The sequence below is a fragment of the Pleurodeles waltl genome, chromosome 6, assembly GCF_031143425.1.
Source record: "Pleurodeles waltl isolate 20211129_DDA chromosome 6, aPleWal1.hap1.20221129, whole genome shotgun sequence".
Lineage (NCBI taxonomy): Eukaryota > Metazoa > Chordata > Amphibia > Caudata > Salamandridae > Pleurodeles > Pleurodeles waltl.
In genome coordinates this window covers 489,836,374-489,863,119 of record NC_090445.1, presented here as the reverse complement: position 1 = coordinate 489,863,119, position 26,746 = coordinate 489,836,374, and the positions used below count along the sequence as shown (strand labels likewise).

Here is a 26,746-nt window from a genome sequence, read left to right as displayed (position 1 = left end):
GATACTGTTTTACTATCATCTCAAGTCACAACTGTGAGTCTTAGTCTCTACAGTCATTTCTTTACAAGCATCGAAGATCTCAAATTTATGAGAGCACATTCACCAGCACGAGTTTTCTCCCCTCTTCCCACTCATTGTATCGTGCTTCATTATAACATAATTGAAAAGGTCATTGCTACCTACAAACGTTAGCCCCAATTAGGGTATAGCCTTTTTTCTGAGGTGTGTACAGCTTTCAAGCTGTCTGTTTCAGGGTGGGAGCACTGGTCCATACAAGGAAGTAAGGTGTTGCGTTGGGAGGTAAATTCAGAATCTTTTGCTGCCAGTTAGGGAATATCCGTTGATGGGTAGTCAAATTGTATGTATTGAGGTCTTGCTTGCTGTGATAGATGGATGGATGTAGTAATGAAATGTTCATGTGAGTAGTTCAGCGTGAACTACTTGTTATCTTTTGTAAAGGTACCACACTTGGTAGTGGAACTGTGCTTGCGAGCATGGCAACGTTCTTCAGTTGCTGGACTTCGCTCTTACGCACCGGACGCTCCTGGTTTTGGGTGTTGTACTATACCAATAAACTGCCTCCTTTTAACATTGCCTCCGTGCCTCCTTACTACAATGGAACAGTTAACCCTCTGTCCAGAAATATGGAGTTTGAATAAACTGTCCCATACCCTTGAGGAGCAACCTATTGAATTCCATTCAGCATATTAACATGACAGTCGCAGTGAAGAGTAGCCATTTTAATGTATTTGACAATGGCAAGACAATTTGCCACATTTTTCTGTGTACCTTTTACTTGGACTTCCATGGCCATAAACCATGACTGTAGGCCTGTTGTTACAGACTCCTGAAAGGAGACCAAGACTTCATCCTTTAATCCCTCTTATTTGTTTGACACATCTGTGCGGTACTTGTGGCCCTTGGTTCGGTTTTAGAACACAGAAGAGGCAAAGCAACTGCTCCTCTTTGCTTTTTAGGCAGGGGGATTAGCCGAAGACAGATTGAGAGAGCTGGGATAATCAGCGATTCGTGGAAGAGACAGGGATTTCCTGAGTTCTTCTATTACGGCTTGGACCTGTGCCCTGCTCCAACTTTATATCCCACCCCCATCCTCCCAAATGCCCTAGGGTCATGCTGTGTATGGAAAGTTTCTGGATGATCAATCAAGCACGGCTGAGGAGAGGGCGGGGGGGGTAGAAAAAAAAAAAAAGTGGGTTTCTCATGTTAATTTCCATAGACTCTTTACACACCCATGCAGCCCGAACCGCTGGGCGGAATTACACCAAATATGTCAGAAAGCTAGCTGTTGGTCCGCAGATGACCCATTTTCTTATTTGGTGTTAATTCGTTAAATACTGACAATCTTGTGCATAGATCTGATTACTTGCCAACACTTAAACCAGGAAGTGTTGGCAGCCATTTTGAGACTCTTTGTCAAAATAGAGGAGGGGGTGCAGGGGCTCCCCTCCTAGGGCCACTCCTCGGGTCACTGTAAAATATGTATGCGGGCTGGCCCACTGGGCCCACCTGCACCCTGGGGCCCGACACCTCCCCAGGGCAAAAGATACATAATGAATTGCAGGGGAAGCAGCAGCCCCTGCAATCCTGGGATCACCAACTCCCCGGGGACCACCACCTCCAGGGGGCTCAAAATTATGTGGGTGATCCTTTGCAGACTCTGGCCCTCGCATACCACCACCTCCCTGTGGCAATAGACAAGTAACTGTGCGGGGCCCCCGCGGCCCTCCCACACCCAGGGGGACCGCTACTTTCCCAGGGCTCAAATAAAATGAAGAGGGTCCATCGCGAACCCCCTGCCACAGGGACCACTACCTCCCCGGGTCTAAAATAAATGTTGAAGAGGAGCCACGCAGCCCCCTTCGTGGAGTCATAGATGGCCCTGGGACTGCCACCCCAGGGCCATCTCCTGCTACCTCCCGGCGTGCTCACTCGGATGTAGCTGTTTGGTTTGGTTTGGTGGGAGCTGATAGCTCCCACCAAACCAAAGCAAACATAACTCTGCTTTCAGGAAGCGGTAGCTGTCCAACAGCTCCCACTTCCTGAAAGCGGACTTTGCCATGCACTGCTAATTACCCCACAATTTACAGCATTCATGATATCTTTGATAACATCATTAATATTATCATTGGAATATTTGCTGTAAAATTATTCCTAAGAAGAAATGTGCATGGCGGGGGTGCGAGTTATAGTTACTTGAGGAAGCAAGTGAGTTTCAATGGTTTTGTATGTTTAAAATGTGAGCCTTATCATAATGTCCTTGTAACTTTTGATGATTTTTTTAAAGTGAATTTTAATGTTTTTTAAAATTCTATTTCCTAACTATAACATCCCTGTTGAATGAATAAATAAATATATATATACATGTGTGTGTGTATGTATGTGTATATATAACGAATTCTGGTGGCAATTTGATTTCCATATTTAAGAATTGTAGCAGCCTAGAATTTGGTGTTCGTGAATAAGCAAAAAGGACATGCACACTTTGAGCTAGTTATCCAGGTTCTATGAAGGTGCCCCCTACTGATTAACATATCACCTTTGCCCTTTTTAAAACCAACATACACTATACTCGCTGACCAGCAAGACATTCAAAAGTTAAATAAAATGAAGAGATGTTACTTGCAGTTCAGCGTCCCAATTGGCATAGTGTTTTGCCATTCTTATTGCACAGCACCACCACTTAATTAAGCTTCAAATGTTCACTGATGTGCTTTTCCTTTCAGGCGATGGCATTGCACCCACGCCGGGTTCGACTGAAGCCCTGGCTGATAGCCCAAGTGGATAGTGGGATGTATCCTGGGCTTTCCTGGCTCAATAGAGAAGCAAAGAGGTTTCAGATCCCCTGGAAACATGCTACTCGACACAGTCCTCAGCATGAGGAAGAAAACACAATCTTCAAGGTACTCTAAAAAGATGCAAAGTTGTTTGACCAAGTAAAATTAGCACTGAGGAACAATGTGCTTAGTGGGCATTACTCTGTCTTCTTTTTGTCAAGTGTTTACCCTGTAAAGGAAATTATTTAAGGAATTAGGAGGTGAGTATGGGGTGATTGTGGCAAGTAGTTTTCTTTGGTTATTGTGGTAATACATATTTGTTCCTAATGGTGTTTCTGATGCTTGTGGAACTGACTGAGCACAGATGTCACAGATGTTATTCGAGCAGGCCTCAAGGATGTCGGCAGCTATCCAGGATGTGGTGCTCAAGCAGCAACCAAAGTGACTTTTATGCAGCCGACGCAGTCCTCACCACTCTACTGTCATCAGCACAAGGCTATGACACACTGCAAAGAATTCCATTGAACTGCAGTGTGCTGGGTGAATATGTTTTTTTTTTGTTGTTGCCTTCTGGCCATTCTGTTATTCTGGGTTCTCTGCCTGCCATGCCTGCTTCTGTAGCTCCACCCTCCATAGACTGGGACATTAGTATGGCAGTCTGTCCAACTTGCTATCTTACGGGCCAAGTGTGTGTGGCAATCACCAATAGGAATGCTAAATGTGTGCGCCTTGCCTACTATTGAGTACTTGGTGATTTGGTTTGTCTAGCCTTTCGCCAATATCTGAAATCATGTGAAAAATCGGCTTGTTGGAGATGGCTGTGGCGGAGCCCTTCTCAAGCAACAGCCACAATCCTTGTCAGGGTGAACCGCAAAAAAATGACTAAATTAACCTGTGTTTACCCTCTAAATGCTTGGTACAAAAGCAACCAGTCTAAACTTAGAGGCAATGTGTAGGTATTTTTGCAGCCCACAAACAGAAATAAACTGAAAACACAACACAAGGAAAATCCCACAGCAACTTAGAAAAAAATGGTAAAATAAATAAGTAATTTGACACCAAAACAGCAAAAATGCAGCCATGAGAGCCAGAGATTTACAATTTCAGGTAAGTATAGTGCCTATAACCACAAAGTGCCACTCCTGGCAATCTTGTCATGTGAGACTCAGTGAAAGTCATGAGTTCAGGCTGACCAGGTGGAAACACAGGTGGAATACAGAGACCAGGTTAGTCCTGTTCAAAAATGTACCTTCTAAAGTAAAGCGTGAAGAGTTACGTTCACAGTGGAGGAAGCCCTGAGCAGGGAGAGCGTCGCAGGTGTTCGCTGCTGTAGTGAGAAATTCCTGTCGGTCGTCGCAGATGGTCATTGCTAGAGATTTTCGTTGGCGGTCTTAATGGGGTGTCGATGCTGTGGTGTTAAGTGCAGATCTCGGGTTGTAGCTGTAGCACGAACAGTTGGGCTCACCAGAGCTTGGCTTTAGTGGTCACTGCATGCGGCAAAATTGCAACAGTGAACAGTTTGAGGACACGAAAAGCATCAAAACTTCTGGATTTCTTCTTTGCTTCAAGGAGGAGCTCAACACATACCACACCAAGGGTCCAAGACTAGGGAGTCACCTATTCAAGATCAGAAAGTCATTCAAGCAGAGGCTAGTAGGGCTCACACTGGTCCAGATGCAACCTGTCAGCTGGGCAGCTGTAGAGAGGCCTCTGGAGCTTGTTGTGTCCCAGTTCCTCAGAACAGGAGGTTAATCAGCTGACCCTTGGACTTACTTCAGATTGAGATGAAGGATGCAGATCCAGTCTGACAGCAGAGCAGGCCTTAGGCAGCAGGACAGTCCTTCTTCTATACAGTACACATGCTGCACAGGTCTAGGAGTGTACTGAAGAGTGGGCCTGAGGGTCCCATTTTTAGGTCTCACCTAACAGTGCCCATGTGTTGTTGCTGTAAGGAGTGTGGTGCATAGTAAAGAGCTTTGAACCTACACCCCCCACATTACTTACATTTGCTGGCTTGATTGTCAATCATTTTAGCTGCCTCCCATTTGGCCACCTTATGCCTCATATTACTTCCTTTTGTTTTTCCGGAACATGGACCAAGTACCAATTGATTTTGTTTAAAATGTGGCCTTCCTCTGCTCATCCTGTGATTCAGGATACTTTTTTCTTTTTACCATTTTTTCTGACTGGCATTTCTTTTCTACTTTTGATGCTATTGGTTTGCTGCATTTCTTTTGCAATTCAGCACTTAATGTTACAGGAGAAAATACATGTCACAGACTAATAAAGCAGTCCATGTGACTGCATTTGTGACACATATCCACTCCACTCTAGTGTACCCTAATCTACCCCACTCCACTTCACACTGCCCCAATCTACCGCTCTTCACAACACTCTGCCCAATCTACCCCAGTCCATTCTACCCCACTACAATCTACCCATTCCAATCTACCCTACCCTACTCCACTCTAATCTACCCTACTCCACTCTAATTTACCACACTCCACTCTACCCTAATCTACCCCACACCACTCTACAGAAATCTACTCCACCCAACTCTACTTCAGTCTAACTTACTCCAATGTACCCTACTCCACTCTACCTCAGTTTACCTCAATCTACCCCATTCCGTCTAATCCACTCCTCCCAAGTCTAGCCCCATCTACCCCAGTCCGCACCACAGCATTTTACGCCAGTCCATTTGACCCCACTCCAATCTTCTACACCCCATTCAATCTACCCCAATCCAATCTACATCTCTCCATTCTACCCACATCTACCCCTCTATCTCAGTCTAACCCACTCAAATTCAATCTACCTCACTCCACCCCAATCCAGTCTACCCCTCTCTATCCTCACTCCATTGTACCACGGTCTATCCCACTCCACAACAATCTACCCCACCTCAATCTACCCAAGTCTACTCCACTCTATCCCACACCACTTTACCCCCTTCCCCACTCCACTCTGCCCCAGTCTACTGCACTCCACTCTATTTCTACCCCATTTCACCCCACTGTACATCATGGCATCCCACTCCACCCCACTTCCCTCCACCCCAAGCTACCCCAAACTATCCCACTTCATTCTACCTCAGTCTACCTTATTCTCCCCAGTTCTACCCTATTCCCTCCCACTGCACTGTACCCCAATCTACCCAACCCCACTCTATCCTATTCCACTCTACCACAGTCTACTCCACTCCAATCTACCTCAGTCTACACCACTCTACCCCAATCTACCCCACTCCACTACAGTCTACCCCACACCAATCCACCCAGTATACACCACTCCAATCTATCCTACTCAACTCCACCCCAGTCTATCTCTCCCCTGTCCATCCCACCCACTCTCCCCCATTCCAGCACCCAATCTATTCCTCTCAACCCCCAATCTACCCCATTCTAGTTTACTTCACTCTACCCAGTTTACCCCAATCTACCCCCACTCTACCCCTCTTCCCAAATCTCCCCCACTCCACTACAATCTACTCCACTCTGCCCCTCTATACCCCGCTCCACTATACCTCAATCTACTCCACTCTACTTCAGTCTGCCCCACTCCACTTCAGTCTGCCCCACTCCAATCTACTGCAATCGTACCCACCCCAGTCTACCTCAATCCACTCTACTACATTCTAGCCCAATCTACCCCTCTCCACTCTACCCCAATCTACCCTACTCCTCTCTACCCCGGTATACCCCACTTCAATCTACACCGGTCTATCCCGATCCAATCCTAAAACTCTAAAGCTCCCTTTTTAGTATATATATCACGCCTAGAGTAAGCCCTTTCGGCCCATAGGGCAGGGTGCATTGTATGTAAACAGTTAGACACGTACTTTTAAGATTTACATGCCTTGGTAAAGAAAAACTCACACTCGTTTTTGACTGCTGTGAGGCCTACCTCTCTTATGGGATAAAAGAAGGTTACCTTATTATATTTATTAAGTGATACATTTTGTTTGAGAGTACGTAGAAAGGTCATGTTAGGCGTATAAGGAATTATAATTAAAAACCCTCTTAAATGATAAAGGCTGATTCCAAGTCACAATTCAAAAAATTCCTCTTTTAGAAAGTTGACATTTTCTTTTCCTAACAATTTGCTGCCTGTAGCCTGTAGCCTGTTTCCTGGCTTACATGACTAGGTGCAGTTGGCCTTTATGTATTTCTTGTGTATTTGTCCCAGACAGCAGCACAGAAGTGTAAACTGGCATGATGGGCCACCCTAACAGGATGCGAGGGGCAGAGCTCTGCATAGCCTCACTTACACTTCAAAGAAGCTGCCTCAGCCCACACATGAAGAACTTCACACTACCCTTTTGTGCCCCCATACGTGCTGGGGTGAGGGCAGGAAGGAATGAAGTTCCAATACCATATGTGGGAGGAAGGAATCTAGAAGTTCTTCCACTTCAAATTTGGCACCAAGTCTAAAATACAGACCCTAAGACCCACTCATCTGTTCAGCGGACTCTCAGATGACTGCCCTGCTACCTGAAGCCTGCCTTGTGCCCTCAGAGGACTGCGTTTCTACTTGAGCCTAGGACCACCAGTGTGTCTCCAAGGGGTAGCTGGCTTGCCTCCTGATCAGAGCCTTAGGAGCAGAAAAGGCTCAAACCATCTTGAACCTGCTCATGGACCCAGCCTGAGTGAGCCTTGACCCTCCAAGTTGTGCCCCTCCAGTATTGGACCTTGGGAAGTGGTGTTAAATGTGCCCACACAGCCCAAATCTAAAACTTGGTACTTACAACATTTTCAGCTAAAAAGTGCTGTGAGAACCGAGAAGTGACCAAAGACCTACCTGTTCACTGATCCACCCAAAGTGTATTGCCAGTTGGCCTAACTTTGTGGTAACTCCATCTACATTCTTTTCCGCAGCAGCAAATCCTATTCAGCGGCTCCTCACAGAAGAGGTATCTGGCCTCATGGAGCCCTCGTTGGCTACTGCCTGCAGCTTTGTCCCGCTGGAGATTTTTGACTACCAAAAAAGAGACACAGTTCGAACGTAGTAATTTTCACTGCAACTTCGTCCAGTGGCTCCTCCACTACAAACCTCGTCCTCTGACACCGTGGTCTGCCTTGTCCTGCTGAGCTTTAACTTCTCAGACATTTTCTACAAACGTTCTTCTACGTCCGAAGGTTAGCAGGGACAGGCCCGATCCGCTTTGTGTATCTGAACCGCACTCGCATTAGTCAGCCATAATGTTTGACTTGATACCTGCAGTTGGCGATTTGATTTTTTTTTTAGGCTCCATTTTTCACTTTAAATGTTAAACATTCTTGACTCCAGTTTACTGATTTAATTTTTGTTGTTTTAGTGTCAAATTTATTGCATTTGACTTTTTCTTGTGTTCCGTTTTCACTTTAGTACTGTCTGTGTGCTGTATAAACACTTTATACATTTCCTCTAAGTTAAGCCTAGCTGCTTTTGTCGCAAACTACCAGAGGGTTAAGCACAGGTTAATTTAGAGCCTTTTTGTGGCTCACCATGACAAGGGTTGTGGCTGTTGCTTGAGTAGGGTTTTACCACCTCCCAACCAACAACCTAATTTCTCACAAGTAAGTTTTAGGCAGATGGTCTCTGCCTCCCAGGAGTGGTCCACATCTGCAAATGTCACTGACTGAGTCAGCATTAGATGTAATACACCCATGGACAACAACGTCAATACTCATGGATAATTATGTCCTTCCCTGTCTGTGGGCATACTGTTCCCAAGCTCTGTAGAAATTGTAGCAGCATCTTTGCACAAGACTGCCATTCTTTCTGCCCATGTTGGTTAAGGGACCTGAGAAACTAATTGATAGGGCGTCACTAGGCCTGGGAGGAAAATCCGAGATATGGATCAGGAGGTCAAGCTGTCGGGAAGCATGATTTTCCCATATGATTTCTTCCTGAATGTAATGTAGCTCTGTTTTTAAGTAATGATAATTACTAGTTTTCTCCCAAGAGGCATCCTTTCTAATCATTATTGTGCACCTATACTTAGGAAACCTGGCAAGCAGAGTATCTGAAGAAGGGTGCTTTTGTGAGTTGTTTGATAGGTGGTTTTGATACAGATTTCAGGGTTTTCCATTTTTGAATGTGAGGATCCTGCAACAATTTGTGAGTAGGGGTGGTTGGAAGAGTGCAGTCTTGTAATTATTTGGTGCTGGCAACTGGTGCATTCAATAAAACCAGAGGATCTTGCTTGTAGTCTGATGCATATTTGCATAGCAGTTATAGCACATGGCAACAAGGGTGGGTGTGGGTAGAGATATGTTTGCGAAGAATTGAACTATAGTATTTATGGGTCGTCATAACAGGAATAAAAAGGAATGTGGTGGTTGTGGAAAGGGTGATTTCTGATGAATACATCCACCTTTGGATTCCTCACCTTTTGAATATTCTCAGTCCACCAGCATCCGAGGGAAATCTTTTCTTTCTAGTGCTCCACATCAATGATGACCTCAATGAAACATCAATCTGTTGAAGTTTCGGGCGATAGGTCTGACTCTGAAGGCCTTCCTCCCGTCCCTTCACGGTCAAAACACTACCGCGATGTGATATGTCAACAAACAGGGAGGGTAGGGATTGTATCTTCTCTGCAGAGAGGCTCAGGACCACCGGATTTGCATAGTAGCAAACCATTTGGCTTGAGTTCTCAACGTACGTGCGGACAGTCTCAGCCGGCACTTTTCAGCCGATCACGAGTCTGGAGGTGCTTTTTCGAGTCTTCCAGTTGTGGGGGATCCCTCAGATAAAACTGTTTGCCACTCTTTGCTTTGGGGGGTGCGTTTCAGTTGAGCTGGAGCGACTGGCTGCTTTACGCATTTCCTCCCATACACTTGACTCCTCGGGTTCCAACGAAGATTTGCCAAGACCGGGCCCAAGTCATTTTAATAGCCTCAGACTGGCCAAGAAGAGTGTGGTACATAGACCTCCTTCAATTCTCTCTGTGCCTTCGCCTCCGTCTCGCTCACAGGGCAGACCTCCAGTTACAGGGGCAGGTTCGACACTCCCAACTCCAGAGCCTGCACCTACTTGCCTGGAAATTGAACAAGGATAATCTGAGTTATTTTTCTCTTCCCCCGAAAGTGGTGGATGTTATTTTATCCGCCAGGTGACACTCCACAAAGACGGTCTATGCTGGCAGATGGGCAAAATTTGCTAAGTGGTGTGAGGAGAGACCTATTGATCCTTTAAAGGCCTATCTATCTGTTTTTACAATTTGCTCTTTCCTTAGAGCAACAAGGTTGTGCAATTGCGACAGTGAAAGGTACCTATCTGCAATGTCAGCTTTTATTTGTTTACCTGATCAACCCTCTTTGAGTCCTCTTTAGTATTAAGGTTTCTTAAGGGTTTGACTAATAGGTTTCCTCCCACTCCATTTATAATGCCCCAGTGGGATTTAAATTTAGTCTTAACATATCTGCTGGGTTCACTGTTTAAACCATTGCATAGTTGCCTATTGAGACTTCTTACGTTTAAGACTTTTTCTAATAGCTATCACATCGGCTAGATGTGTGAGTGAGCTTCAGGCTATAAGCGTAAAACGCCCTTTTGCTACCTTCCATGCTAATAAGGTGGTTTTGAGAACCAGGGTGGCTTTCCTATCTAAGGTAGTGACACCTTTCCATTTAGGACAATCAATTACCCTTCCGTCCTTTTACCCTCCTCCCCATCCCTCTAAAGAGGAGGAAAGGCTGCATCGTCTGGATCCGAAGAGAGCACAAAGTTTCTATGTGGACAGGACGAAAGACTTCAGGACAGATGATCAGCTCTTCATTGGCTACGTCGACAAGATGAAGGGCAAAGCCGTCCACAAGAGAACTCTCTGAAGGTGGGTTATCCTTTGCATAAAAATGTTATTCACTAGCAAAGAAGGATCCTCCTGAGGGCATTAGAGCTCATCCGACCAGAGCTAAGTCTGCCACTTCTGCGTTGGCTAGCGGTGTACCGGTTATTGACTTTTGCAAGGCAGCATACTTTTGCAAAGCATTACTGCTTAGGCTCTGAAGTGAGAAGGGATGGTCATTTTGGCCATTGAGTGCTGCAGGATTTCTTGGTACAGCTAGACAGGCAGCCACCTCAGAGTGCAGGACTGCTTTGGGATTCTATTCAAAAGGTTGAGGAATCCACAGGTAGATGTATCCATCAGAAGAACAAGTTACTTGCCTTCGGTAATGCTTTTTCTGGTGGTTACAGTATATACCTGTGGATTCCTCCCGGTCCCACACGCCTCCCAGTTTGCCTGTTTGGATATACCAAGAATCTGATGGGTTGTATATATTGTGTACATATGTAACATTGGTAAATTATGTATTTAGAATGTGTGTTTATATAGGTGTGTATATATATTTATATATAAATTATTGTATGCCGTTCGCTCATGTTTGTGCTTGTGAAGTTGGTTTTTCACCCGTTTGCCTTGAAGCACGGTAAAAAAAAGTGGGTGAAACTGACGTCAGCATGCCGGCGCAGACTTCTTATGACTCCAATGATATCAGACGGCGTCACGTGTAGAGCTGTTTCATTATGACGTCCTCGTCGACATGGAGAGCTAGAAAGATTTCTGTTGGATGCTGGCGCATTGCGAATATTTGAAAAGTGAGGAATTCACAGATAGATAATGATTCTACCAGAAAAAGCATTACTGAAGGCAAGTAACTTGTTTGTACGGAGCACATCACAATTGGTGAAGGCCAAGAGTAGTTTGAGCCCACCAGACTTCAGGGATTTAAAAGAAAAAAAAAAAAAACATAAGGGTAGGAGCTGCCCACCCTGGGCATGGCTGTAACCCCACCCCAGCTAAATGAGGCAACTGTCTTTCTTGGGGGGCAGATTGGGGTAGACAGCCCACTATACTCCAGGGAAAGTTTTTTTTTCTTTTTCTTTTTTCTTTCTCAAATGTACGGATGGGGACTAACCACCATGGATGCGGATAGGCCCCCACCCTAACTAAAAGGGACAACAGTCTTTCTGCTCTAGGGAGCTGCGGGGGTGAAGTGTAGTGGGGTATTTAACCTTGATCTTCCCCTAGGGCTTCCTTTGACCTTGATTTGATCCGTTCATGTCGAAGGCACTAGGTCCAGCCCCACAATTGGAGCAGGGTTTTCATCAGCACAAGTGGGTTAATGCTGGGTTGTAGGAATTTTGTGGATTTCCTGCCCATTGCAGAAGGTTCCATCACAGAAATGTAAGGAAAGTGTATGATTTCAAGTTTGAGGTTTGCATGGCATTGTGGGTTAAATGAAACTCATGGGATCCACACAAGGCACACCATCCTGGACTCCCCTAGTTGTCTAGTTTTTAAAATGTTCAGGTTTGCAAGGTTTCCCTAGATGCCCCCTGAGTTGCTGCCCAGCATCCACATCTACCCACTTTGCAAAAAAGGGTCAGTTTTGAGCTGAAAAATGTGATGTATCCATAATGTGTTTTGGGCTGTTTACTGTTGTGGACAATCAGCTTACCACACAAGTGAGTTACTATTTTTATCTGAAGATTTAGGCGAATGCTGGGTGTTAAGGAGTTTGTGGCTCCCCACAGATTCCAGAACTTTCCATCGCAGAATTGTTTTTGTCAAAGTTTGCGGTTTACAAGGCATTCTGGGTAAAACAGCCTAGTGAGAGCAATGTAATTTGCCTTATCCTGGATTCCCCTATGTGTCTAGTTTGCAAAAATGTACAGGTTTCCCTAGGTGCTGGCAGAGTTAGGGCTCCTAATCCACAGCTGCCCCACTTTGCAAAACGGGTCAGTTTCGAGTGGAAAAATGTGCTGTATTTATGTTGCATTTTGGGCAGTATCAAGTCGCAACAGTAGGCCAACGTACACAAGTGAGGTACCATTTTTATCAAAAGACACGCAGGAGCAAAGAAAAGTAGAATCATTGGATTTTGCTGCATTTGTGCCTTCCAAAATGTAAGCCAGTGTATAAGAAAGAAAACATTTTGAAACATACTTTTTTAAATCATATGGTACTATGGATACCCACAGATTCAGAGATATACAAAACAAAACAGCTCCTATAGTCCATATCTTGTGTAAATGTCAAAAAATACATAGATTTCCTTGATACCCATTTTTCACTCTGTATATTTCACCATTTGAATTGATCTGCTCAGTTGTTGGCTCTTGGCACCTTGGATTCTTAGAGAACCTACAAACCCAGTATATCCCTGCAACCCGAAGGGTCTAGTGGACGTAATGGTATATTACTTTTGTAAACTGGCCGTTGTGACAAGGTTACAGATGAAAACACCACAAATGGCAGTTTTTTTCTTATTTATTTTCTGCATTGCTTTCAACAGTTAGGGCCTTATTACAAGTCTGGCAGTCAGCAGACCCCCAGACTCGCGGTGGCGGTTGGACTGCCGCAGTTGTGACAGTCCGACCGCCATGTTACAAGGTTGGCAGGCAGACCTGACAGCCTACCACCGTGGCTTCCAGAGTGTCTGATCACGAAGGGATGACGGCGGTTCATATTGTAATCAGCCAGGGCAGCGCTGAGGTCGGCCCCAGCCTGCTGATTACAACCTTGTTCTCCGCCAGCCTTTCCATAGTGGTTCAACTGCCGTGAAAGGCTGGAGGAGAACAGGTGCAGGGGGCCACAGGGGGTCCCCTGCTTGCAGTGGCCCCTCTGCCCAGCACCCTCAAAATGCGCACTGTCTATGTGCTGTGAAGACAGTGCGCATTTCGAGCGTGCTGGTGCCCCTTTTGTGCTGCAGCATTGTCGCCGGCAAAAATGCTGCCGCACCTTTCCAACCTGGCTGACTGGTGGGGACTGTGGTTCCTGTCCTTCAGCCCAACGGGAAAGTCATAGAAGGGCCGGTGGTTAGACCACCACCTCGACAGCAGTCTCCACATCATGGGTCTGGCGATCAGCAAATCCGACTGCTAAACTCGTAATCAGGCCTTTAATGTCTTTGCGAAAACATTGAGGGATCTATACAAATGACCCCTTGCTAAATTGGGAGTTATCGCTCTTTTTCAGAAATCAAAAGCTTTTCTGGATCACCAACAGGTTTCACACTGGTTTCCACCACAGACTGGAAGTAGGTTGAGAGCACAAACATAGGAAAAAATGGACTACCTGAAAAATGCCAAAAGTGTGGAAAAGGTGTTTTTTGTTTTTATTCAGCTCTGCATTTCCCTGAAAGCTGAGAAGATGGTGACCTTAGAACAACAAACCATTCGTTAATGCCATTTAAAATAATTTAAACAAACAGACTTTTTGTCCAGAGCTCTTTTTTCTGTGTTTCCCCAAAAACTCAAAATGAAGCTATATTTTACCTATTCACAACCCCTGAGTACTCTTAAAATTCCCAGGATGTTGTAAAAAAGACGCAAATTTGGTGTGGATACGTTATGTGGAAAACAGTTATAGAGCCCTTAGTAGGCAAAAATGGCTCCGCACTGGAGAGGGGAAAGCCCAGCAGCTAAGGGATTAAGAAAGTGTTTGCATCCAAGCATTTTGGCAGGCCAGGTAAGGCAGGGGCCCCTCTGCCGGATAGTTTTCCAGTTAGGGCTCATAGATGGGCCAAGACTCCAGTAGTGTAACCATGGGAAGACCAGAAATGTTTTAGGGCTCTGTCGAGAGCTTGAGAAAGAGAACACAGGTGCTGACTTGCCTTTAGAGTGGATTCTAGTTCCCCAGGAAATTATGAAGGTGAAGCTTTGCGATTTTACATTGTAAGGTTGAAGATGTGGCAAAATTGTATCTTTTTTTCACAGGAGGCACCTTTCAACATGGCACCCCTGTGATCTCCAGATGATAGATGGGTGTCATGCAGACGCCAAGGAAAGAAACAAGACAACCCTTTTTATTTCTCAGTGCAACCATAGACCAAGAATCAATAAGGATGGAGTGGAAGGGGGTTGCACATGAAAATTTGTTAACCCCATGAGATTCTTGAATATTATTTTTCTGGTGGAGAAAATATACAGTAGTGTAGAAATTGCTCATTGTATTTGCATTTGTTGTAGTACCATTCCTTTTCTTTCACAACTGCTTTTATGTCTGACCCATCTGTTTCTTGTTTTGTCTTAGAATTTTAATTGTGGCCAAGGTCATGAATTGGAATGTTAGAATCAGAATGTTGGGATGTTCCTGGTTGCTAAGGCATTGGCAGGTGCTTGCAGCTCTTGGTCCAAGCAGTACGCTTGCATCTCAGGGGTCACTGTTTCTTCAATAAATCTTCTACTGTTTAATTCCTGAGAATGTTGCTGGATTTGTGATTTCTTTACCTTGACTGCACCATCGCATATACTACAATATCCATTGACCAGTAATCTCTCTTTGAGAATTAAACAAATGAATGGTCTCGCAATACTTCAAATTGGAGGGCATCCATTTCTCAGGCATTTGTCATTGGCAGATGACTGGCTAATCCGGTTAAACCTGAAGGAGGCGTATTTCATAGTCCCCAGTTTTATTCCCCACCAACATTTCTTCCAGTGTGCCCAAATGACTTAGGTGTTTTTGTTTATAGAGATTCCACAGGTCTCTCAACAGCACTATGATGCCTCACCCTGTTTCTGAAGCAAGTGAAGGATGTCCTGAGGACACAGTGAGAACCAAGTGATAATTTAGTTAAGAGAACAGGTGAAACACTTTTGTATTACAGACCTCACCTCATTCACAATAGGGGTACAGCATCTAATACACCCCTTATGACATAGGAATTGCAGTTTTATGTGGCACCCCAATTGTTGATTGGTCCCCTAACCCCTTTCTGTCAAGACTGATCTTGAGACTGAGCCTATGGTAAAATACGATGAATAGTATGTCCCACTGTTGTCTAAAAGGAGATATCATATAAATTTCAAGATGCCGGGTATTGAACAGTTGGATTTTGTTATATTATTGTGGTTATTTTTCTTTCTTACTAGTGCATGTTTTATTGTCTCCTAACAAACAGTCCTGAATGCATGCTATAAGTGTGAATGTGGATTTCTCGAAAATATTCTCCTGAAGGACCAATGTCCGCTTAGACTAAGGTCCCAAATATGCATGACAATAAACATCTTAGAAGATCTGGAGTTTGTAATCAATGAAGGAAAGTCCAAACTTGTATCCTTTCAGACACTTATCTTCCTGGGGTTTGTGATGGACTCTTCCTCAGCCACTTTGAGACTAATACTACTTCTGGCCATGGTGAAGCCCTTTTCAATGACAACTTTCTTAGAGACCCCTAGCAAGGATTGTGGGCTTGCTCTCTTAATCACTTCAAACTAATTTCCTAGAGCACTCCATTACAGTGTGCTCTGGAGGGTGAAGTCTACTTATCTTCCTAATGGTGTCATGTATTCTGAGCTAACAGCACTTTCTGATGTTCCCATGACAGAATATCTATAGTGGCTGTACTACATTGAAACTTGGTATGGTAGGACCATCTTTGGTGCCAGGCCACACTTGGCAACAGAGTCAGGCACCAGCCAAGGAGTGCTGCGATGTAGGGATATTTCCAAGGGAGGAAGGTGTTCATAAGAAGAATAACTAAAACTCCATATCAGTTGCCTAGAGCTCCTGGTGTATTTTTCACTGCTAATGCCTGATCAAGGACAAAGTGACTTGTTACATTCTACTTTTGATGGACATTGTTTTTGTGGTGAGATACATCAGCCACATGTGGGGACCCCGGCTCTTAATGTGTAAGAGACCAGGCAGGAATTTTGTTATTTGTTCTGTGACAAACTTGTATTTGTTACAGTAGGGAATCTTGCAAGGAGACATCATTTCACTTGAACTTCAGATATTTTGTGGACTCCAGTATTTAGATGCTCGATCCTTGTATGTACTGGGAAGTAATTACAAGATAGGGCATGTGCGAGATAGGCCTTATAGTTAAATCATCATCTTCCAAGATACTTCAGGTGTAGGACAGATCCTGGAGCTCAGGTAGTGGATGCTTTACAGTAGGACTGGTGGAAAAGGTAAACTATGGCTCCCCTTTTGTTGTTATGATTGGCAGTATGCCAGGGAAAGTCTCACATGATTTCAGTGACATCAATATGTATATAGTGTCAGGGGGAGGGTTGGGCATGTCTTGAATTTGCTTCTCTAACATAGCTGAATCTGGCTGGGCATATCATTTGATCAATATTTTCATGTCAGTTTATCAGCAAGTTTTGAAATAACAATCTTGATGTAGTAGAATATCCAGTGTTGGATACTTTAAAGTGTGTACTATAGGCGTGGATAGAGTAATTTGGTTCTGAAGCTTGCCTACAGGTTTGCTGAATGGACTCATTTGAGGGATGGAGTGGTCAGCAGAATTGCTATGCTTCTAGTAGACGGCTGTTCTGTGTATGATCTTGGCCATCCCTCTACAATTTTTTACTCAAGAAGGGGTGACATTTACCACTGACAGGAAAACAGAATTAGTACCTTATCTGTCTAGACTCACCCAAATTGAATGTGGTGAAATGTATAAGGCATATGGACAATTTGAGAAAATTCTCCTTGCCGGGAGTTCAACTCATGATTTACAATGAAAAAAACATGGGGCAATTTCCATGGTGAAAATGAATATATATATATATTTTTTTTTTGCTGAATCATACCTGATACAGGAATCAATGTTTTGATTTTTGGAATGCATACAGCTTCGGCAGCCTTGACCTCTGAAGCTTTTTATATTTGAAGTGTGTTTGGGGAACTTTGAGTGTGTTTGGCTAGCCTTCTTACTCCATTTTTAAAAGGGGTTATTTTAAGCCAATGTTGGGGCGGGGTGTCGTTCGTTAGTGGTGACCAGTTTTAAGTGAAATGTAGTATCATGTTTGTGTTTTGCTGATTTTGACTGCTGAGCATCCAGATCAGGAAAGAATGCACAAACTCATCTTTGGTCCTGACCTAGTATTAGCTGTTTTTATGTTTGCATTGTTTTGGCCAGTTTTCAATCGCAATCGCAGTTAACAATTCTTTATAAAGTATATTTTCTGAAAACATTGATTCAAAAACCTGATTAGCGAAGGATGTGGGTTGTTTGAGTTTGAAAGTATGATGTTTCAGTGGCTCTAGCATTCTTGCATGACCCATTCCCAAGTATTTTCTAAATCCAATCTCATGATTTCTGTCTTTTCTGCATTCAGATTCAGCCTATTTTGTTCCAGTCAGAGAATTTGATTTTGGTTAGTTTTAGTTATTCCAACAAATGCACATTTGTTGACGGTCTGTTTTTATCAAACAAATAGTTATTTTATTGATACTCAAAGTACATTGTGTGTTTTGTAGATTTGGTGGTGGTGTTTTTTTATGGTTTTTGGAAGTAATAGCTGTTCCATTTCCTGACTAATTCTATATATTGTTTCAGGCCTGGGCAGTAGAAACTGGGAAATATCAAGAAGGTGTAGATGATCCAGACCCTGCCAAGTGGAAAGCACAGCTACGATGTGCACTCAATAAGAGCCGGGAGTTCAAGCTGATGTACGATGGCACCAAGGAGGTGCCCATGAACCCCATCAAAATATACGAAGTGTGTGACATCCAACCCCAAGGAGGTTCAATCAGTAACCCAGGTAAGAGGCACTGCTGTTACAGCTACGTCACGGGCATGTATCCATGATGATAAACAAGGTGCAAGTCCTTTATTGGAAATTGGGTAGCTGGGCTTTGGTACTTTTGTATATTTGTATTCTCTTTTTTAGCTTATTTTTCAGTCAGTTTCACTTAATCTTGTACAATAACTTAGTTATTTTTAATTTTTAAGATTTATAAGCAGTTTACTGGAATGGGTCATGGAGAAATACAGTAATTTGCCTGATGCCAGAGCAGTTAGTTACATGGGAAAGATTTAATTTGAGTGAGTGTCTTGAAGTTAAATATTTGATAAAATAGAATCTACACCACATATCCTTCCCTTTTCCTTCTTTCCTGCTTCCTAGAATAAGGCTGATTATGCAGCATTAGTAAAGTGTAAATGGGAGTGTTCCCTTAAATGGGCCTTTGTCAACAAAGTGCTAGAGTAGTTCAACTTTACTCCTTTATATATTCCACCACTCTGTAGAAACCCACTTAATCGTTCTCTTGGACAAATGATCATGACCATAGCATGGGCCATCTGTGAGACACTATAATGTCATCAGTCTATTTAGGTTGTTAATGTGGACTTTCCTAGTAGACCAGTTTTAACAAAAAGTTCTGATTGGAAGTGCGTAATAGGTACTCCGATATTAGGAGCCAAGTTTAACATCAGCTGCACCACCAGTAGAACTGTGAAGTAAAGCTACTAATGAAAAACCTGAAACGTGATCATTCTGAAGGCCAAGTGGTAAAGTAATTCTCCACTATCAACAGCAAGTCCTCTTTTCCTGATGATGAAAGTTAGTTGTAGAATGTGAACCAAAGGAATGAAAAGCAGTGATAGGTAAACTCAGAACTCCATTTGGTCCATTTCTGTATGTGCACCCATGTAAACTCTTTCAGACTATGCTGCGTAATGTTGAAACAGGTGCTGAAATGAGATGTGAACTATAGGATAATGATCTCCTTTGTGTATTTAATAAAATCAGATTTTTTGTTTTAACATTTATCTGCAGTGTATTGCATAATAGGAGGCTTATACTTCTCTTTTTAAAGCGTATTGACTACAGTCCAAGAATAAAATGTAAAGAAGGTCTGATTGTGAAACCTATCTTTTGATCTAGCAATGTCATTGAGCCTGGTCACGGGCCAAAAAGCTCTAGAAACATCCTTCCTTGAACTTGATTAACATTAAAGTAATCACTCTTCACCCCTTCAATTTCTATAATTAATTTAATTTATGCCTGTGCCTTGATGGTAGACGGTGTGGTTTCACGGGATTTCACAGAAAAACAATTTCATGGAATACCATTACTAAGAAATACATTTCATCTAAACTGTTTAATGGAAATTTTCAGAATGAATAGCATTTACCTTTTCATAGAAGCCAAATCATAGAATGTATTTTTTGGTCAAAAATTGGCCTTTGAATACTTATTTCTTCAGTGTAAATGTAATGGGTTGCATGTCTTATTTCAGAAATAGTTTTGTAGGAGATGCTTATTTCAGTACTTTACTTCAGAGAACATTATTTCATATTTATATCTTTTACATTGTCAAACAATTACTTTAGATGCTTTAAGTTCGCTGACCCATCACCACCTGTAAACACCATCCATCGCTGACCTCTCATAACCCCTAAACATCATTAATCTCTGCCCCCTACAACCACTCACCACACCTAAATTTTACTCATCCCTGGAGCCTAAAAGCCATTTATACCCCACATGTTTCCCTGTACCATAATACAATTCACTACCCCTAACTTTATCCATTCCTGAACCATAAAAACCCCTTCCTACTCCCCATTTATGCCATGCCCCTTAAAACACTTTGGCACACCCAAACTCTACCCATCTCTAAACCCTAAAAAACCCTCACAGCCCGTAAACATCAGCCACCCATGACCCATAGGAACTACTCATCACCCTAAACTACTCATCCCTGAACCCTAAAAACCCCTTTCTACATGTAAACTCCACCATACTATAATCCTTAAAACTCCTCAACACCCTGAACCCCTCCCCATCCTGAATCCTAAAAATCAGCCCAGCTGCTACCTATTATTGACCCTTAACAAACTTCACCAAGCCTAAACTCTGCCCACCTGTGAACTCTAAAATGCCTCAACACTCTTAAACTCCACCCTGAAACCTAAAACACCTCATACACCTAAACAGCACACATCGATGAACCCCAGAGCCCCTCACCATTCCTAACCTCCATTCATCTCTGACCCCTAGAAGACCCTCATCACCCTAAACATTACCCATCCCTCAGCCCAAAAATCCCACAGTAGTCCTAAACTCCACGCAGGTTTAGGATTTTTCCTTAAATTGACCTTTCCTTCTTTCCTTTAAAATATTTCCTTTATTTTTTTTATTTTTTTTGCATTTCCTTAAAATTTACTTTCCTTAAAATTGGTTTTCCATGATTTGTTTTCCTCCAAAATGCTTTCTCAGTTTTCGTGTTCCATTAATTAACACACATCAAGCCAGTATGTATTAGGGAAGATAGCATTCCTTTATATAGTGTCTTGTATTCTTATTTGTTAAAAATTAGCACTAACTACACAACATCTCTTGAATGAGACTGGACAGAGTAACATGGGTAACAAGAGTGTCAAGCTGTTATTATTGAACCAGATTAAAAATCAATGAATTGGACTAGATATAAATTCATGAAAGGTGGATTACTGGGGAAAATGCAGTCTGGGCATTGAATACCAAGAAGTAAATAACCAAAAGAAGAATAGTTCCCATTTCAATTAACAGCCAGTTTTCAGCTGCAGAGATTACCAAACTATAGTGATTGACTAAAATTTGCTGTAAACCCCTAAAGCACGCAATTAATTTTTGACCAGCAGGAAAGATTCTCACTTCTACACACCAAATTGTCCTGAGCCCGGGGATTCCCAGGCAAATCCTACATATTTGTACAAAAAGCTGTGGATTCATCAGCACAACTTGAAATCGTCCAGGCCCAGGAACTAAAGCATATTGAAAAGGACAACATTGAGGCACTCTACCTATAAATCCTGAAGACACGTCAAGAACAAATGCAAAAAAGATTGAAACGTTGTTGTAGTGCTATAAGTGTTAGGAAACAAACTTGATAAAAGTCTGAGAGAATGATCATTTTCACCAGTGTGTGCACACTCAACATCTGTGAGCATCAAATATAAATTAAAGACCAAGAAAGAAAATTGTACTTAACCATTAAGACAGTTTGTAGAAGAAAACATCTGTGGTTATAGTCTCTGGATGTTGTCTCCAAACTGAAGGAACTGTGGTATTTGAGAATTTAGCTATGACAGAAAATCATCTGTCACATGACTATTTTAGGTTTATAGATGGCAAAATCGAACTAGCTAGATGTCAGTCTCTTTGATCTCATATGGATGGCATGCCACTCTGGTATTGCGTTTAACTCCAAGGCAGCTGGACTGATAACTGATATAATACATAGTGCTACAAAATGATGTTCTCAGACTCTGCTACAGGGCTCGAGTGTGTTGTGCAGAGATGATATCTGTCTACTGACTAGTTGCCTGATGCAATACTGAGTTATACTTAGAAGGGGCTCCTTGAACTGCATGTCAGCGTGTTACAAATGCTCCATAAGTGCATAAAGTAATCTGATTTTTTCTTGTGAAGTTAAACATGGCTAACATGGCACATGGCACATTCCCTAATACATACTGGCTTGATGGCTAAAGAGTGGACACCCTGTTGTAAATAATTGTCTTCTTCACATGGACATCATGACACAAAATCAGGAATCATAATCAGAGTAGACTTTGGGGCTCAATCACAAACACATTAAGCAGCAGGAGCATTTTCAGTGCTTTCCCCCACCTAGTCTTAAGAGACCAACACAAACTGCTAAAGTTGGAGTGCCTAATGAAGCCATTTTCAAAGAGAGTGCCCATGGTGAGCAAGTTACTTACTTTTGTAATGCCTTGTCTGGTAGTGACTTTATCTAGCTGCTGATTCCTTACCTTTGAATTCTCCCCAGGTGTCAGACTGGATCCGAAAGATTTTCAAGAGTAGTACCAAGTGCGCGGGTAGGTGTTGTCGACTGGCTCTGCATCCGTTGTCACCTTCGTCTGTGCTGGATGAGACATCCTGGGTCCTATAAAGGTACCACCCAAGCACACTGACATCAGTTTCTTTTCACGACATTCCGCAACAGAAGCACAGAGCCATGAATAACACTGACCACTGCTGCATTAAAACTAAGGTGCTAAAAGTAAGTCCTCGCCCCTACAAGTCAGTCAGCAGAGCAAGGAGGACGGGTGGGTCCGTAAAGAATATGCAGCTAGACAGTCTCTACCAGACAAAGTGTTAGCGAAGGCAATTAACTTGTCCATCTGATAGAGACTTCTAGCTACAGATACCTTACCTTTGAATTCTCCCCAGTCATCAGACTGGATCTGCAAGATTTTCCACGAGCAGTACCCCCGTGTGGCGGTAGGTGGTGCCAATTCGGCTCTGTATCCATTGTCATCCACTCCGGATATGATGTTGTGCATCTTATATAAATGCCACCCAGGAGCGCTTGACGTCAGTTCTTTTCTTTCTGTGCCAGCACAGAGCTGAGCCGAAGAGAGCTACCATTCACTCGCAGTCAATTTTTATCTGGCTTTTTTTTTTTTTTTTACTTTTTGTTGAGTGCTTTTTGAGTTTAACTCCTGGTGCGTCAAGAATGTCTTCTAGAAAGACAGGGTTCCAGCCCTGCGGATCCAATCATCGGATGATGTTCATGACGGATACGCACCTTGTGTGCCTTTGGTGTCTGGAGTGCTACCAGGACCAGAATTTGTGATCAGAGTGCCGGGACATGCATCCAAAAGCGTTTTTGAGTGAGTGATCCCTGAAACTGATGGTGGCCTGGTGCTCGACTCCCCAAGTCGAGATCTCGGTCTAGAGGAAGGTCCCGTGATCGGTCACGGAATCCAAAGTTGTTGTTGTCCCACTCCAAGTCCTTTTGGTGATCGAGTAAGTCAAGGCACAAGAATAAATTCCAGGCAGCCAAAGCACTCTTTGACTTCTTCGCCTGTCAGCTGACAAGACAAAGGAGTTTTGACGCTCTAGGCCTCCTTTGGAGGAAACTGCTCCTGGGACAACTCTGTGCCTCCATGAGTTTCCAGGGGATGGAGCGACTCCTGCCCAACTCCAAAAGTTCTATGAGGCCATGCGCCTCATTTTTGGGTGGACCAACCCCGCTGGAGTGATGAGGGGATCCCAAGGAACTAATCCTGGATCCAGACCAGCGCTGTTCATGCCACCTCGACTGATGGCGGCACTCCTCATTTGGAGGGCTCGTTGGACCTTTTGGAATACCAGCCGCATGAAGCAGTGTACTGGTGTGAAGACTTTGCTGAGGCCAGCAGACTGAACACTTATCCAGATACTGGTAGGATTTCTCCCCCTATCGTGGCTTCTGTGGAGGAGGGAGCTTTTTACGCTGTGGTAGTGAGGAGGGCAGCTGAGGTACTGGACCTTTAACTGCCTGCCCTTGGTGGCTGTCCGAAGATAACCCATTAAATCAAACTTCCATAGGAGCAGATGTCCTTTACCCAACTCACTCCAACAGATGCGTGCTCAGACTTTAAGTGATTATCTGAACCCTGCATCTGCTAGAGGGGAAGGGGAATGGGAATAGAAAAAGAGAGACCGCCTCCAGATCCAGTTCCAGCCTGTGTTTCCCACTTTAAGATAGGATATTCAGTGTGTCTCTGAAAACCTGCACCTTTCTTCTTATTGGGATTTCTTTAAAGGAAGGACCTGCAGTCAGGTGATAAAAGCATAGATAAGTACATTCCTACTGCGCATTCAACTGTTCAGCCATTCACATTCACCCAATTCTATCGTTCTCCTAACCTGGATCTTTTGAGAGACCAGCCTCTCTCTAAGAGAACAATGTTAACTTAATATCTTCTTTTCTCCAGGAGTCGGAGGTTTCCAATGTTCTCTGGAGAACAGTCCAAAAGTTCACAAATTTACAAACTACTATTGTCTTTTACAGGAAACAAAAACTCCTTCTGAAGGTTCAGTTTTCTCAATCACAGTTTCTAGGAATTAGTCTGAGCACTGAGGTTTGTCTCTTACGACTAACAAGTCTGCAAACCAAAGAGTTATTGAATTTATATGTACATATATATATTGGCAAGTCTGGAAATCCTACAAAAGGATTCCTCACTGCAGTTGCTTGAAGTTCTGTTAAGCCAAAACAAATTCTCCTCAGAAAGGTAGAAACACTAGAGTGCTGACTTTAAAAGGATTTGCGGCCACCATCTTGAGTGGCAGTTAAACCTGAAGAAGCAAGTTCTAAGAAAAGCTTCCGCAAGAGCCACTGGGAGTGAGGACCCCTCAACAACCAATGTGGGAACAAGGAAAAGGGGAATCGTTTTTGCTGAGGGAAGAACTTAACACTGGCAATAATTTTCCTGACAGTGGCCATCAAGACTAATATCTTCACAGAGCTGCTGCGCCCAGGAGCTTCCACCTCAAACCCCTGCTCCCGTTCAGTGAAGCCCTCACTGACATCCTACTGGGTACCTGGTCCAAACCGAGCAGAGGGGCTCCAGTGAGCAGGACGATTGTCTTCCCCGCACCTGGAGACCCAAGCTTCTTGCCGCAAGGTCTCTACCTCTGCCTCACAGGGTGCTTTCCCTTCTGCTGCCCCAGACAGGGAAGATGTTGTTTTCTTCCGCCATCCTTGCATTGTGGTCCGTGAACACTGCTTGCCTTTTCAACTGTTACTCCCACATGCCAATGGGAGAGATGCAGCTAAGTTCACAATTTGTTGGGTGCTTGACATGACTGACACGCTAGATAGAGCGATTTCTTTGACAGTGGCCCTGAGGCACCTCACCTGGTTAAGGACGTCTGGGAATGTCCAGGCTTCTTTGATGGACATGCCTTTTAATGTCACCCATCTCTTCTGAGACCAGGCAGTCCAAACGCTTCAATGATTCTCTAGGTACAGCAAGGTCGGTGGGGTCTCACGGTAGCACCCAGTCTGCCTTTTTCCCCTTTCGTGGCTACGGAAGGAGTCTCCAGCCCCGCCTATTCCCAGTCAGCTTCTGTGCCACGCATGCTGCCCAACCTTTGCGTCTCAGAGGTCAGGTGGTCAGCGGTCTGTTCAGTCCGCTGCCTTACAAGCGACCTTCGGGTGTCCACCAAGGTGATAGCTGTGGTTGCAGCCCATCTGCGGAGATCAGGAGTTTGTCTTCCCCTATCTCGACAAATGGCAGCTGAAGGTGTGCTTGCCCCAGGCTTTTGTCTCCCACATTTACATTATTGCGGACCTCCTGTACTCCTTGGGGTTCACTTTAAATGTGCCGAAGTCACACCTGACTCCCTCTCAGCTGCTGTTTTTCATCAAAGCTGTTCTGGACACAGCGCAGTTTTAGACCTATCCGGAGCGTGTCCGGGATATTCAGGTTATGATACCGATGTTTCAGTCTCTATCCTGGATTTCAGTGAGAATGACTCTGAGGCTGCTGGGCCTCATGCCCTCCTGGTGACACATGCAGGATGGTATATTCGGGCTCTGCAGTGGGACCTGAAGTTCCGGTGGTTGCAGCATTAGGGGAGTCTCTCCGACAAGGTCTAGATCTTGGAGGGAACTGCAAAAGGTCTGCACTGGTAGTTAATGAACAGTGATCGGGTCAGAGACAGATCCCTCTCCTTTCCCTAACCAGATCTGGCAGTAGTGACTGATGGGACACTCCTGGGATGGGCACCATCTGGGAGAGGTGGAGATCAGAGGCATCTGGTCTCTGGCAGAAGCGGGACTCCACATCAATATGTTTGAGCTCCATGCAGTCCGTCTGGCATTGAAGGCCTTTCTTCTTTCTCTCAATATGGTGCAAGTGTTCACGGACAACACCACCGCCATGTGGAACTGCAACAAGCAGGGCCGGTGGGGTCATGGACCCTTTGTCAATAGGCTCTGCACCTCTGGACGTGGATGGAACAGCAGGGCATATCCCTGGTGGTTGAACATCTGGGAGGGTCTCTGAGCACAATAGCAGACAAACTCAGCTGAAAATGCCTAGCGGATCAAGCATGGCGTCTCCATCCAGAGGTGGTACAAGGTCTCTTTCAGCAGTGGGGAGTGCCGTGTCTAGATCTGTTCTCTTCCACCGAGAACGCTCAATGTCAGCAGTTTTGCACATTGGAGTTTCCAAGACGGCAATTGTTCTGGGATGCTTTTCGTCTATGAGTAGAGTTCAGGCCTCCAGTACACCTTTCCACCCGGGCCACTTCTGCCCAGAGTTCTCAAGAAGATCGAGAATGACCGGGCTGAAGTAATCTTTGTGGCTCTTGACTGGGCACGGAGTGTCTGGTATCCTGAGCTGCTGAGCATGTCCATCGAACCTCCAAACAGACTGCTGCTTTGGGAGGATCGTCTTTCGCAGCAGCAGAGGAGGGTTCTGCAT

General features: G+C 44.1%; 1 protein-coding gene across 1 annotated transcript in view; it reads left to right on the top strand.

The window, feature by feature from the left end:
* The window catches only part of IRF6 (interferon regulatory factor 6), a 234,516-nt gene that overhangs the window by 93,385 nt on the left and 114,385 nt on the right, over positions 1 to 26,746 (top strand). Inside the window, exons 2-3 of the mRNA XM_069238638.1 lie at positions 2,745 to 2,921; positions 18,086 to 18,290. Coding sequence (XP_069094739.1) covers positions 2,748 to 2,921; positions 18,086 to 18,290 — 379 coding nt within the window. The 5' untranslated portion in view covers positions 2,745 to 2,747. The remainder of the gene's footprint in view (positions 1 to 2,744; positions 2,922 to 18,085; positions 18,291 to 26,746) is intronic.